Genomic DNA, 12,584 nt, shown 5'->3' on the forward strand with positions numbered 1-12,584 from the left:
AAATGAGAATTAATCTTGGAATTTTGAGGATGTTTCCACAACTTAAAACAAAAATATTGAGCAAGTTTGGTGATGTTTGGACAAACTAAATTGATTTATGGCCAAATTTGCACCTATGGAGCGATTTCTAAATAGTTTTACAAACTTGGTTATAAAACATATCCTGCGAGTTTTGTATTGATTGGACAAATTTCTGATGTATAGTCTTAATTTATAGCACCCTCTAGTGGTCGATTTATATGACATTTTCAGGGTATGTTTCAGGTACTCTTGTGAACATATCCTGCAAGTTTTGAGATGATGGACCCAATGGTTGTGGAGTTAGGTCTATTGATGTGCTGAGCCACACCATTTTGAAGTTCATTGATGAATATCTTCAAAACGCAAAAAATTTAAAAACTAGTCACGAAAATCTAGGGGCTCTTGAGGCTTTTTTATAGAACACATAAGAGCTGCACGTCAAATTTCAAGTCAACCAGACTTATGGTGTGATGAGGCCGGCCTTTAAAATGTATCGCTTTTTCTGCTGCCAATTATAGCGCCACCATCAGGCCAATTGGGATCATATTTTATGTGAAGCACAACATCATGGCCATGAACTCGTAGACTTAGTTCCCTAGTTGGCTTCGTAATTTTGTAGATTGTTGTAGTTTTTATTGTTGCTTAAGATAGCACTTTATAGTTAGGGGTGAACTACCATTTTTCTTTAATAATCTTTTCTCCTGTTTCTGCTGTATCCTACGGAGCCAGATTCAGTGACTGTTTGTTTTGTTTAGGGTTAATCAGTTTGTTTGAGAGGATGGATTATTTTGGCCTTTGTTCACCCTGAGTTATATCGTTTCATTTTATCGTTTGTCAACTTGAGTTTAAGTAATAAATCTTTTTTTTTTTTTGTTTTTACTAAACTTAAAATGAAGTCCTGAGACTGCAGTTTGGGGACCGGGGAGGTAATGTCCTTTATACTTTTATGTTGCGTTCCTACCTCCCTAAATATAATCAGGGTTACATTTCTAGATACAATCTGGATACGAGACGCATTTTAATGCCAGGTGTAAAATGGTCTAAGGCGTTTATATTAAATAGGTATATATCTTACAATAGAAATTTGTTATTTTCACTGTGATGTCAATAATACAACATACTCTGAGCTCAGAAAGAGTCTCAGGTTAATAAATAAACATAAAATGCTGCTCGAGGCCCCTTCAGCACAAATAAAACACCGACATCCAGAGGGCTGTATGCTGGAGCCGAGTGCTGACCACGCATTAAAAAACAGCCAACTCCCTTGCTTTTTTGGGGTCTGACCAGAACACAATGCGGCAGGGAGAAAAAAAAAAATGTAATGTCTTGCAGCCATGTTAGTGCTATATAATATTTCCTCTTACAGCAAAACCCCCTTTACCCCTTGTACCCTCCTGTTCTCGTTCAGCGCTGGGAGAGTAGAAGTGAACCGTGTAAGAATCTTATGTGCGTGTCAGGGAGGATATCTCCTGCCTCATTTCCGATGCAAGATGACCCCGTCCTCTGTAGCGCGGTTACATGGAGGTTTAATTGTCTGTCTCACTGATTCAATATCCTCCAGCACACACACACACACACACACACACACACACACACACACACACACGCGCTCTAACTAAGCATGTTCACACATATATTCATTGTGTCAGCAGCATACACATATACACCTGTCTCCTGACCGGCAAAGCTTCTCTTTCTCCTTCCATATTTACTGTTTACTGTGCAGTGAGCTATGAGCGGCTGCCAGAGGGGGTTGGAATATGGATGAAGAGAGTTGGGTATAGGAGAGGAGGGTGAAAAACATCATCTGGAGGGAGCGGTGTTATGTTATGAGTCATGCACTTCAAACTGAGTTGGTAATCTTGAGAAACTAGCAAGAGTACGCTAGAAACAGCCCAGCGCTGCCAACTCTTCTCCAATGAAAGTAGCTAGCAGCACTGGCTCCAAAAAAGTCCCTGAATCTAGCGAAGAAAGTCGCCAAGTTGGCAACACCGCCAGCCCGTCCCTTCAGGCCTCCCTCCAAAGACACTCCCCCACTACTATCATAATGAAAGTAAACAACGAACAGCTTGTGGAAGACTCCAGTGACTCCAATGATGTTTGACTGAATGAAACAAAAAGACGGGCTTATTACAGTTCTGTGACGGCCCCAGGTACCAGGTTTTTGTCAGAGCATATTATTTACTGATTGCTGTCGGAATGTAAGGAGAATTTCAATCAAGCAGCGATGATCTGGCCCCTCGCATCTCTGCGCATGTCAGAGGTATTGGCAGTATGCCAATTGAAGCGTCTCTGCATTTCCGTGGCATATTGTACATTTCTGAACCTCTTCCTGCATCCGATATGCAGGGTTAGAGAACACGCTCTGAACATGCATTATGTTGCTCTTTAATCAAGTGTAGATCACACGACGTATATTTCAGGTAAATCGGATGTTTGTCACATAACGCTGACTTCCTGTTGCCAGTAGGTGGTGCTGCAACTATGTGTCAATACCGGCATGTAGACGTCCTCAGGCCTGGACTGCTATGAAGTAGGTCAAATTTAGGAGCAGATTTGAGTACCAAGTACAATTGGTTGTTTAATGGTGAATCATGTAAATTCTTCGCCAAAGCACCGTTTCGCTGCCCTACTCTGGTGAAGATTCTCAAGCCCCGTCTCACCTGACTACACCCAGCATCACTAATGGGAGCGGTTGTGGACAGAAGTGTTATTTGGACCTTTAACCACACCCAACTGTGATGTCACCGGGTGAAAAGTCACCAGTTAGAATCTCACTCACACTGTTAACTGTAACTGTTGGCACTATGAGGCCGACTCGCACAAAAGACTAAAATTACCTCTTACTAGATACTATAGCATTGTCAATGATAAAATGTTCTTTACCATTAAACAAAATAACCTTAAAAAAATAATTCATCAGGAAGATGTGGTTGTGACAGAAAGGACAGTGTTACCTGGAGGCTGTCCATCTTGGAGGAGCACTTGGTGAGAATGACCCTGGCCAGCAGGAGGAGGAAGGGGTTGGCCACCAGGCTGTACACAGACTCCCCATCCAGGAGCAGGCTGGAGTGGATAGACTCAACCACGGTCCGGGGCTGCCAGTCAAAGATACGCACGTTTTAGTTAAGTTCTGTAACCGCAGCTGTTAAGATTAGGATTCTATGAAGGAGCCGTAGTTACGGAGGAAACAAAAAGCTTTGAGTGTAGCCTCGGGCTGAAACAATTCCTCGAGTAACTTGAGTACTAAAAATCATCCTTTGCATTGAGGCTCTGTTTAATATATGAATATTATTTCACGTGTTTGCATTTAACAGAATGTAATATGGCACTGAAATGCATTAAATGGGGGAAATCAATTGGTTGTTGTACATTTATTATAGCTCCTTAATAAAGCAAAAGTATTTGTAAAGTATTTTTTATCCGATTAATCAATGGAATAATTGGTAGAATACTCAATTACTGAAATAATCGATAGCTGTAGCCCTATTATAGCCTGATCAATACTGGTAATATTTTTTAGGCCAATACCGAAAATTCTAAATCAGTTTGAAATAAGTTGAAAAGTCAGCTGGTCATTGCTCTCTATAACAATGACAATGTTTTTAAATGACCTCAACCTTAGTTTGGCATGCCTGTACTGAAATTTCTTGCATACCGATAAAGCTGCAAAATATCAACTGGAAGGGAAATTCCTCCGATCAGGCTCAACGTAATCATGTGAGTTTCCTCGTGCATAATGTAACTGTGTTAACTACCCTTGTGTTTGATCGTGCTGAATCCTGTACAAAGTAACATTAGACTGAATGAATCTTGGCCCGATTGCCTAAACTAACCCGGTATTAACATGCGTCCCGAGTGATCCGATCACGAGTGGACAGCTCTACAGGTGTGAACGCACTCGAGACGCAGTGAGATCCGATCTCTCAGACCACATTCGGACGTGGTCTGGGCCTCATATGGCCACATTCTTTAAGCAATGTGTACGCGAATGTGTCCTGGACCACACTGAAGGCCCGCCTACTCAACTGACGTCCCGCATGGATCCGCGGGGTCTCACTGCGCTCCTCATGTGAACAGACAGGCAGACGCGAGCGCTCATCTGCCTGTCTGAAAGGGAGAGGAGATAAAAGTCGAGAAGAAGAGAGGGCTTGGTCTTATCTATTTAGAAACGTTACATTATTTTGCGCTACGGACGCTTCGTATCCAGGGTCAACTTATACTGAAGTGCTCATAACTGTCTTATAATCTAACAATAAACATTTATAATGCTATTATTAACACTTATATAGTCTTATCAACACATTGCTAATAAGCATCTCAAAAAGGACTTATAAGGGCCGTATTACCTATTAACACTTATTACGTAACCTTAATATAAAGCGTTACCTCATTTACTTATTTATTTATTTATGTCTATATCATCTCATACTTTTCTATAGATTTTTGACTAACATTCTAAAGCTGAAATTGCTAATGCAATACGCGTTTATGACCGAGTTTATCTCTTGGTTCCTAGATGAATTAAATCCACATGACGATGGCTGTGCCACGTTTTGTCCTCCCTTTCACCTGCGCCATCATGCATGTACGGGAGACCTGCTTTATAACATGGGGCTCCATGGTGTGACAGCACAGATAAATCATTGATGTCAACGGAATTACTTTGATAAAAGAAATGGCTGTCTCTTCTGGGGTAATGGCAGTGTGAAACACACCATTCAGCCGTCAGCGGTGCGGCGCCTGGAGGAAGCAATCTCCTCAACCCGGTGTAATTAGGACCCCAGGGAGGAGGCTTCATTACTGTAGACTTCTCCTGTACTGTGCCCGTCTAAAGCTCTCTCTGGTTCTACTCTAATGCTTCAAATATTAAAAAAATATATAATAAACCACAGATAAAAAAACAAACAAAAAAAAAACCTAGGAAATAGGTTTATCATCATTTACAATGATAAATTATAATCAAGTGAAATAAGTATCTCAGTAAGTACTAGGTAGTCGAGAGGATGTCACTATTTTCTTGTAATTTGGGGTTTATTTCCATGATGAGATGGTATCATCATACCTGAGAGGAGAGCAGGGCCGGAGGCAGCAGGTCAGAGATATGGATGGAGACGGGAGGACCGGTCCAGTTACTCTGGGCAAACAAGTGGAGGCAGGACGCAGCCAGGGCCATCACTGCAAGCTCCCTGCAGCAGGAGAGACAAGATTTAAACTTTATTAGATTCATCATATACATACAGGTATGTATTTAACCCATCCTTAGGAGCAGTTCAGCTCAAGGACACTCGACAGGCACCGAGGATCGAACCACCAACCTCAAGGTTAAAGGACAACCACTCTACCCACTGAGCTATAGCTGAAGACACACACTGGACTTAGTGGACAGAAACACTGGAGAGAAAGAGAGAATATCTAAAGAATTCAGAAAAATATTCACATAACACAAGTTTATAGGAAGGCACAGTGACTAAAGTGTCTTTTTCTAGTTTTGCCTAGTGAGCTGCCTCACTCTCCAGGCAATTAGAGGGTTTAAAAAAAAAAAAACAGGCAATGACCAGCGACATGCTTTACTGCATTTCTATTAGGCTGAGGAAATGATGGGAAGTGATAGAAGAGTGGGAAAAGGATCCAATCGGAGAGAGAGCAATATATGCGGCATTCGACATTTACTCGCAGGCAGCTCTCCCCTGAGAGCGAGAAGGGAGATTTTAAGCTGTCCTTATTAAAAATTAATAATTCACACAACAAAAAGAATAGAGGCGGTGAAAGGAGAACAAACAAGCACTCTTGAACAGAACAGCTCTGTGCTACTCTCACAGTGGAGACACTCTTATTTACCTATTTATTGTTATCATTAATATTTCTGAAATCGCAATTAGAAGGCAGTTAAAAATCATGTCAAAGTGATTTTTTTTAAATTTAAAGTTCATATTTTTTCATTTGGAAAAGAAAGAGTGGGGCATGTCTGTGCTGTATATGTCTTTGACTTTTTCTTTTGTAGCAGGGGTTTTAAAAAAATAACAGCATGACATTAGCAGGTAACTTTTGAAGCTGTTCCGATATACATCGATCATCTGATGTTCTGGTGTCCCTCCCTGCTGTATTACCTGTTGGTCTGGTCATCGTTGGCGCCACCAGTAAGGTACAGCAGGACCCGTTTCTCCAGGTAGGCCTCGATGTCCTCCCCCTCGCTGCAACTTCCGTCTCCGGTGAGCAGATCTAACACCTGAGGACTCAGCAGAACTGCCTCAAAGTCCCCCTCCATCAAGGACTCCAGCAGACAGCCCGCCTCTGGAAGAACGCAGTTCAGAGTGAGTTCACATTGAAGCACGTGCTTACTCATTTAGTTCAATTCATGTGATCACATGTTCCACAAGTTCACCAATAACCGTCAATTATGATGCGCACACACACTGTACATACATTCCACTCGTTACTGCTATCAACTTCACCGGCTACCCTATTCATCTGAAGAGTGCTGCAGGAACGAGTCCTAAAACACGGAAATGAGTCCGCATTTTAGGACTTCCCGTTCCCTCGTCAATTTTTCTTCTGGGGAAGCATGACCCTGAACCCACCCCCACCTCCCCCAGAGGGTCCGAGGTCCACCCAAGATAGTCTCATAGAATCCTGGTTGGTACCACCTACTGTACACTGCATTTTGATCCAGGAAAAACCTATAAAAGAACTATAATCACACAATCACTCTGCAATTGTGCAGCATTCATTCAAAAATATAACTTAATTAAAGGTGTGGTCGGTAGGACTTGAGAGCATCTAGCGGTGAGGTTGCAGATTGCAACCAACTGAAGCTTCACCCATGTGCCAAGTGTGTAGGAGAACTACGGTGGCCGACATGAAAACGTGAATGTCCCTCTCTAAAGCCGGCGTTTGGTTCATCCATTTGGCGCTACTGTAGAAACATGGTGGCCATGAAGAGGATCCGCTCCGTATGCAGAAGCGGCTCATTCTAAGGCAAAAAAAATCCAAATCGATTCTTATTTTCAAGTGACTGTACATTAAAGAAAACATACTTATTAATATTACATTCTATTTCTGCCAATAGATCCCTCTAAATGCTACACACTGCTCCTTGAAAAAGGTCCCATATTGTAAAAAGTGAGATTGTCATGTCTGTTATAGTATAAAGCAGGTTTAAGTGCTTTATAAATACTGTGAAAGTATTGAAACGTTCAATATACGGAGAAATACACACAGCCCGTATTCAGAAATTGTGTGTTTGAAACAAGCCGTCAGAATTTCTGTCCATTTGTGATGTCACAAATCTACAATATTTAGACCATTACACGGTTTTAAACGTAAACATTCTTAATGTGTCCCAGTTTATTTCCTGTTGCAGTGTATGTAAATGACATCAGCTGGCAGGAAGTAAACATGGACCCAAACTGTTGCCAAGCAAAGCAATTCCGTTACAATTCCGTTGAAATGAGCTAAAACGGAGCGTGTCAGACAGAGGGTGACTACAGGCATATTCAGGCTGACAGTACGAGGAAAATAAGGGGATTTTTTTAACATCACAGTATGTAAACATGTTCTAGTAGAATCACAAAATAAAAGTATGAACCTGAAAATTAGCATAAAATGGGACCTTTAAAGCCAGAGAAAACATCCGATATGTACCACCTTTAGTCACGTTTGAAACCATCTCCCGAGATTTCATGTCAAAAAGTAAAGCTCTGTAGGCCTTAAAAATAGGGAGCAGGTTGTATGTCAAAATAACGATCAAGTCCAAGTGGACAACAGTGGTGTAGTAGGCTTTTAATCAAGAGCATAGAGAAAACAGCGGTGTTAATAGAATTAGTCTAATTTCCTAAAGAAAGTGGCAGGCCATTAAGCTCTAGCCAACTTGACGATCCATCTCCCCACATTTGTCTAATCTTCTCATGAGGTCAATGAGCATATTGAACCATTCCACAAAGACGAGGCGTACAGTTTAGCTGGGGTTCTGAGCTGCATGACGAAGCCTGGCTAACTCGACACACAGTCTAATCGTCTCCATGACTCCAAAATAAGGAGAGTACTGACAAAAGAAACAGCTTCAACCCTCCTCCATGATTGTCTTTCCTTTTCGATCTCTTTAAATCCGAGGGAACGATGTCCAGCCAATCTCCACACAACTCGGCATGCCTTGAATGCTAAAACTAATATGCAATCTCTTCTGCTGGTTCGGGAATTCAAACTATTTCCAGCTGACTGGCGCAGCTTCATGGACGGCATTTAAACGTATTACAAAACACCATCTCTGACGCCAAAATCTGCTCTGCTGCTATCTCTCCATGCAGTGGATGGATGTTGGGTTTTTAAAATCAGGGAAGAAAGGAAACTTTGTCCCAACTTTAATCCTGTTTACTTTCAATATATCAAAATGTCTCTGAAAGTATCAGCAGACTGCAGATCATAAAGGCTCCTGTGCTGTAAAAAAAAGAGGGGTGGTGTTGAACAACTGGGAACAAACTACATCAGCTGGTGGTTTTTAGAACTGAACAGGCAAAAAAGCAAAATAAAGCTATTATTATATGTAAAATGAGAAGAAGTGCTCCGGCTGGTGGGCGGTGCTTGGTATATCCTCAGCAGATCTCAACATGGCTGCCGGGTCACAAAGTTTCTAATTTTACAGCTAAACAGTACACTACAAGATGATTCTGAAGACATTTGAGATGAGAAATAGTCATTACAGTAACAGAATATTGATTCATATTTGATCAGCGCTGCCTAGTTTGACCGTTTGACAGCTGCTCAGAGACGGCAAGGCTCCAGCTCAGCTCTGATTGGTTGTTTTCCTCCGGTCTGTGAAACACAGGACACCGGAGGACACCGGAGGACATCAGAGGACACCATAGGACACATGATTTTTTTTGCAGATTACCTGTTTTAGTTACAAAATGAGAGTTAACAGTCTAATCTGGGTGAATGTGCGCTGCACAGTGAAGAATATCGTTGCGATGAGAGAGATGAAAGTCTGTAGCATTAAATATAAAACATAATGGATGGTAGATAGGCTACAGCTGCTCTATCACAAGTTAATCTGAGCGGTCACAGTTTGCTACAGTAGCCATCGCCACGCTGCTGCGGTGGAGCTGGGTGTAAAGTTTAAACAACAGACTGTATGTTTCACCTACAGGCTTAGGCCACTTAAAGCTGAAGTAGGCGATATTGGAGCAAATATGATTAAAAAACGGTATTTTTATAAACGGTCGCTATAATGGACTGTAATGCATGAAACAGTTAATCTGAAAAAAAATCATGTTCCTCTGTGTCCTCCGGTGCTCCTAACGGCATCTGCAAGATTTCACAGACCGGAGGAAAACAAGCAGTAAGAGCTGATATGAGGTCAGCTGCCCATCTACTGTCTATGAGAGCCGGCTGTCAATCACTCGCGAACTCCGACCAAACAGTCAAACTTGGCAGCGCTGATCAAATATGAATCAATATCCTGTTACTGTAATGCCTATTTCTCTCCTCAAATGTTTTCAGAATCATCTTGTAGTGCACTGTTTGGCTGTAAAATGAGAAAGTTTGTGACCCTGCAGCCATGTTGAAATCTGTGGAAACATGACCGGAGCACAGCCAATAGGAACGCTCTCTCTCTCTGAAATGACCTGTGATTGGTCAAAGTCTCCCGTCACAGGCTAGTTTTTTTTTAAAGCCTGTAAACAGAGCCATGAGGAGGAAAAAAGTATAGTTTTCTCTCAGAACTCTTGAATTACAATATGCTGAAAGGTTATTATGGAATTTTTGCCCAATGATGCCAAAAAATATTCTGCCTACTGAAGCTTTAATTCAGCCACCAGTTCATCTCGCTCACCGGCTCTGCTGACACATGTGAGCGCGACGCGGCTCCACAACCAGAGTAATGACATGAAGACGTCACAACTCCAGCGGTGAAGTCTGTCAGAGAAACATCAAACTGTCTTATTAGTGGACACATAGTCCTGCATAACGACACAGTCCTGCATAACGACAGGACAACGAAACGGGCAGCCAGCTCGCAGGACTGCGGTCTGACTTTGAGAGAAGATTTGGGAGAACTAAAGCTAATATTAATCAAACAACTGCATTTTATTTCAATTTACATTAACCCAAATTACAATATATACATGCCGAATAGAAAAGACACTCACAACATTTAAAATCGCTATCAAGTATTAACCTGTCATGAGATATCTAACGGTACTGGTGCGCATCAGTTAATATTGACGAAAAAGTGAATGAGGTCTGGCATGACGTTCACACACAGCCCGCTCTGACCGCTCAGCAGTTATTATATTATTATTAATTCATATTAACTGAAGCGGAGCTGTGTGGTGTCTCACCTGCAGTACTGAAGACACTCTGCTTCCAGTCCGCTGCCTCGCTGGCTGTTAGAAAGCCCCGGAGGACCGGGACCTCGATCTCCATCTGCATCACCACCGCTTCTGGTTCTGGTTCTGGTTCCGGCTAAAGACAAGTGCCTCCAGTTGTTGCCTCCTCCAGTGTGGACGGGCCGAGGTGATGAAACGTGTTGATGAGTCTCTGTTCCTAGCAGAGCCGGTGGGTGTTTGTCAGTCTCAGGTCTGATGTGATGTTTGTTTCCATGTGGTGCGAGCGGCATCAGTGAGCAGCCATGACAGACGCGCGTTGCATTGTGGGAGAACTAGTCAAATGAGAAGTGGCGCAGGGCTGCCATGAGGGCTGCTGGGGGTTTTCAAAGTAAAGGCATGATAGATGATGTAGGTGGGGACGCGATGACTGCAGTCACTGTTGGCTCTGTTTGATGGCATATTCAACTGTTACACACCGGGACGAATAAACTACACGAAAATCCCAAAATACTTGCCTTTAATTATTAAGTATGTCAAGGGTTTTTTATTGTGAAAGGTAATAATGGAAAGAGTGGATGTGGACTGCGCCAATTAACGTTTGTTGAGAAGTGAAAGCCAGATGTTCGTTCAGCTGCAACCAAAGAGACGAAGCTCCGCTGCTTTTTTGACAACAGCCGTGCTGCCGCCATTTTGGACTGAAAACGCCAATGAGTCCCTGGTTACAGTCTCATGGTTATACTGTATATGAAGAGACTGTCTGTAAACCATCATTTTTTAGTTAAATCAACTTCCCAGTAGGAACACTTTAAATAGCCCTCATTTAAAGGGACTCTATGTAAGAATCAGAAACTGCTTGTTAACAGCGACACCTGTTGGCCATGCAGTCAGCAAAAGGAGGCTGAAGCAGGAAGAGTTAACTCTGTTTTGCAGGACGGGCTGCACTAGATAGAACTTTGCGGTTTTGGTGCTTCCGTGTAGTTTGTGTCTGAACAGCGTAGCTACACATGAGCACACATGGGACACCGACCCGCAATGATTTATAAGAGTTTAAGAAGTTACAAAAACAGTAGGCTACCTTTAAATCATGATGTCCTAAAAGTTGTAAAATGAACTAACAGCTGAATCCAGAGTTATTTTCCTCGCCATAATGAACGTGCATCAGACCCACAGGACTGCACCGCCCTGCACACTCATATGACATATCCGGTTCTGTATAAGGGCTTAGAATATTATCTCCAGAATTGATAAAAATGATTTTTTTTTTTTAAATCCCTCCAAAATACCACATTAAGACACCAAGACCTTGAGGAACACCATAGAAACAGCTGATTTGGGATCAAAAACCTTTGACATATGGAGATTTCTGCAAGAATTGCATTTTTCGGCGTTTGGAGCACTTCTGTTGTGTAAACTGCTCAGAAACCCCCTTATTGTCAATGTAGCGAGCAAAGTCATCCATCCTCTGAATGCTCTAGGTCTGTAGTTTGTGACTGTAAAGTGTCATGAGGCTGTGATTATCCTAGAGGTCACCACAGGTCATTTTACACAGTGAGGTCAAGTTTCCAAGAAATGGTCTCACTACAATGAAATGTCTCCTATGGGGACTAACATCATCACACATTAATACAGTTTGGCTCGTTGGGTCCACAAGAGTCTCAGCTTTACAGTGATACCCAATGTATGTAATTCCAAGACTGTTTAGGGACTCCAGTAGGCAGAAATATTCAAACACACCATTTTTAGAGCTCCGTGCCCGGCAGCATTGGCTCCTCCTCCGGCCAGAAGCAGAGCTTCACCTCGCTGCTCGGCCGACACCACGCTGCTGGAGGCCCAGGTCGTGTTGCTGGGCCTGCTGAAGGGAAGGGAGGCACTGGAGAACCTGAACCAGGATAAAGCGGGGCAACTTTCAGACCCTGCTGCAGTAATGAGGTTTTCTAAAGAGATTCTGGTGCTCGGAAACTCTACCGCTTTTATCCAAAATCAACACACGATTTAAAGTAGCTTGAAGTAACTAACTTCACAATTCTGCCAACAAAAAAAAAATGCGACATTCATGCGCAATCAGTAATATACCCCAATCAGCCATAACATTAAGACCACTGACAGATGAAGTGAATGACATTGACTATCTTGTTACAATGGCACCTTGCAGTGGGGGGGATATATTAGACAGCAAGTCAACATTTTTAACTTTGTGTTGGAAGCAGAAAAAATGGGCAACTGTAAGAATGTGAGTGA

The 12,584-nt window shown here is 42.4% G+C and overlaps 1 protein-coding gene across 1 annotated transcript in view; it reads right to left on the reverse strand.

The window, feature by feature from the left end:
- ttc27 (tetratricopeptide repeat domain 27) overlaps window positions 1-10,703 on the reverse strand; it is a 36,635-nt gene extending 25,932 nt beyond the window's left edge. The window contains exons 1-4 of the mRNA XM_037782875.1: window positions 10,359-10,703; window positions 6,132-6,315; window positions 5,087-5,210; window positions 2,979-3,119 (exon numbers count right to left, since the gene is read on the reverse strand). Of these exons, the coding sequence (XP_037638803.1) occupies window positions 2,979-3,119; window positions 5,087-5,210; window positions 6,132-6,315; window positions 10,359-10,449 (540 nt within the window). The 5' untranslated portion in view covers window positions 10,450-10,703. The remainder of the gene's footprint in view (window positions 1-2,978; window positions 3,120-5,086; window positions 5,211-6,131; window positions 6,316-10,358) is intronic.
- Between the last annotated feature and the right edge of the window lie 1,881 nt (window positions 10,704-12,584).

Source organism: Sebastes umbrosus, chromosome 10 (assembly GCF_015220745.1).
Source record: "Sebastes umbrosus isolate fSebUmb1 chromosome 10, fSebUmb1.pri, whole genome shotgun sequence".
Lineage (NCBI taxonomy): Eukaryota > Metazoa > Chordata > Actinopteri > Perciformes > Sebastidae > Sebastes > Sebastes umbrosus.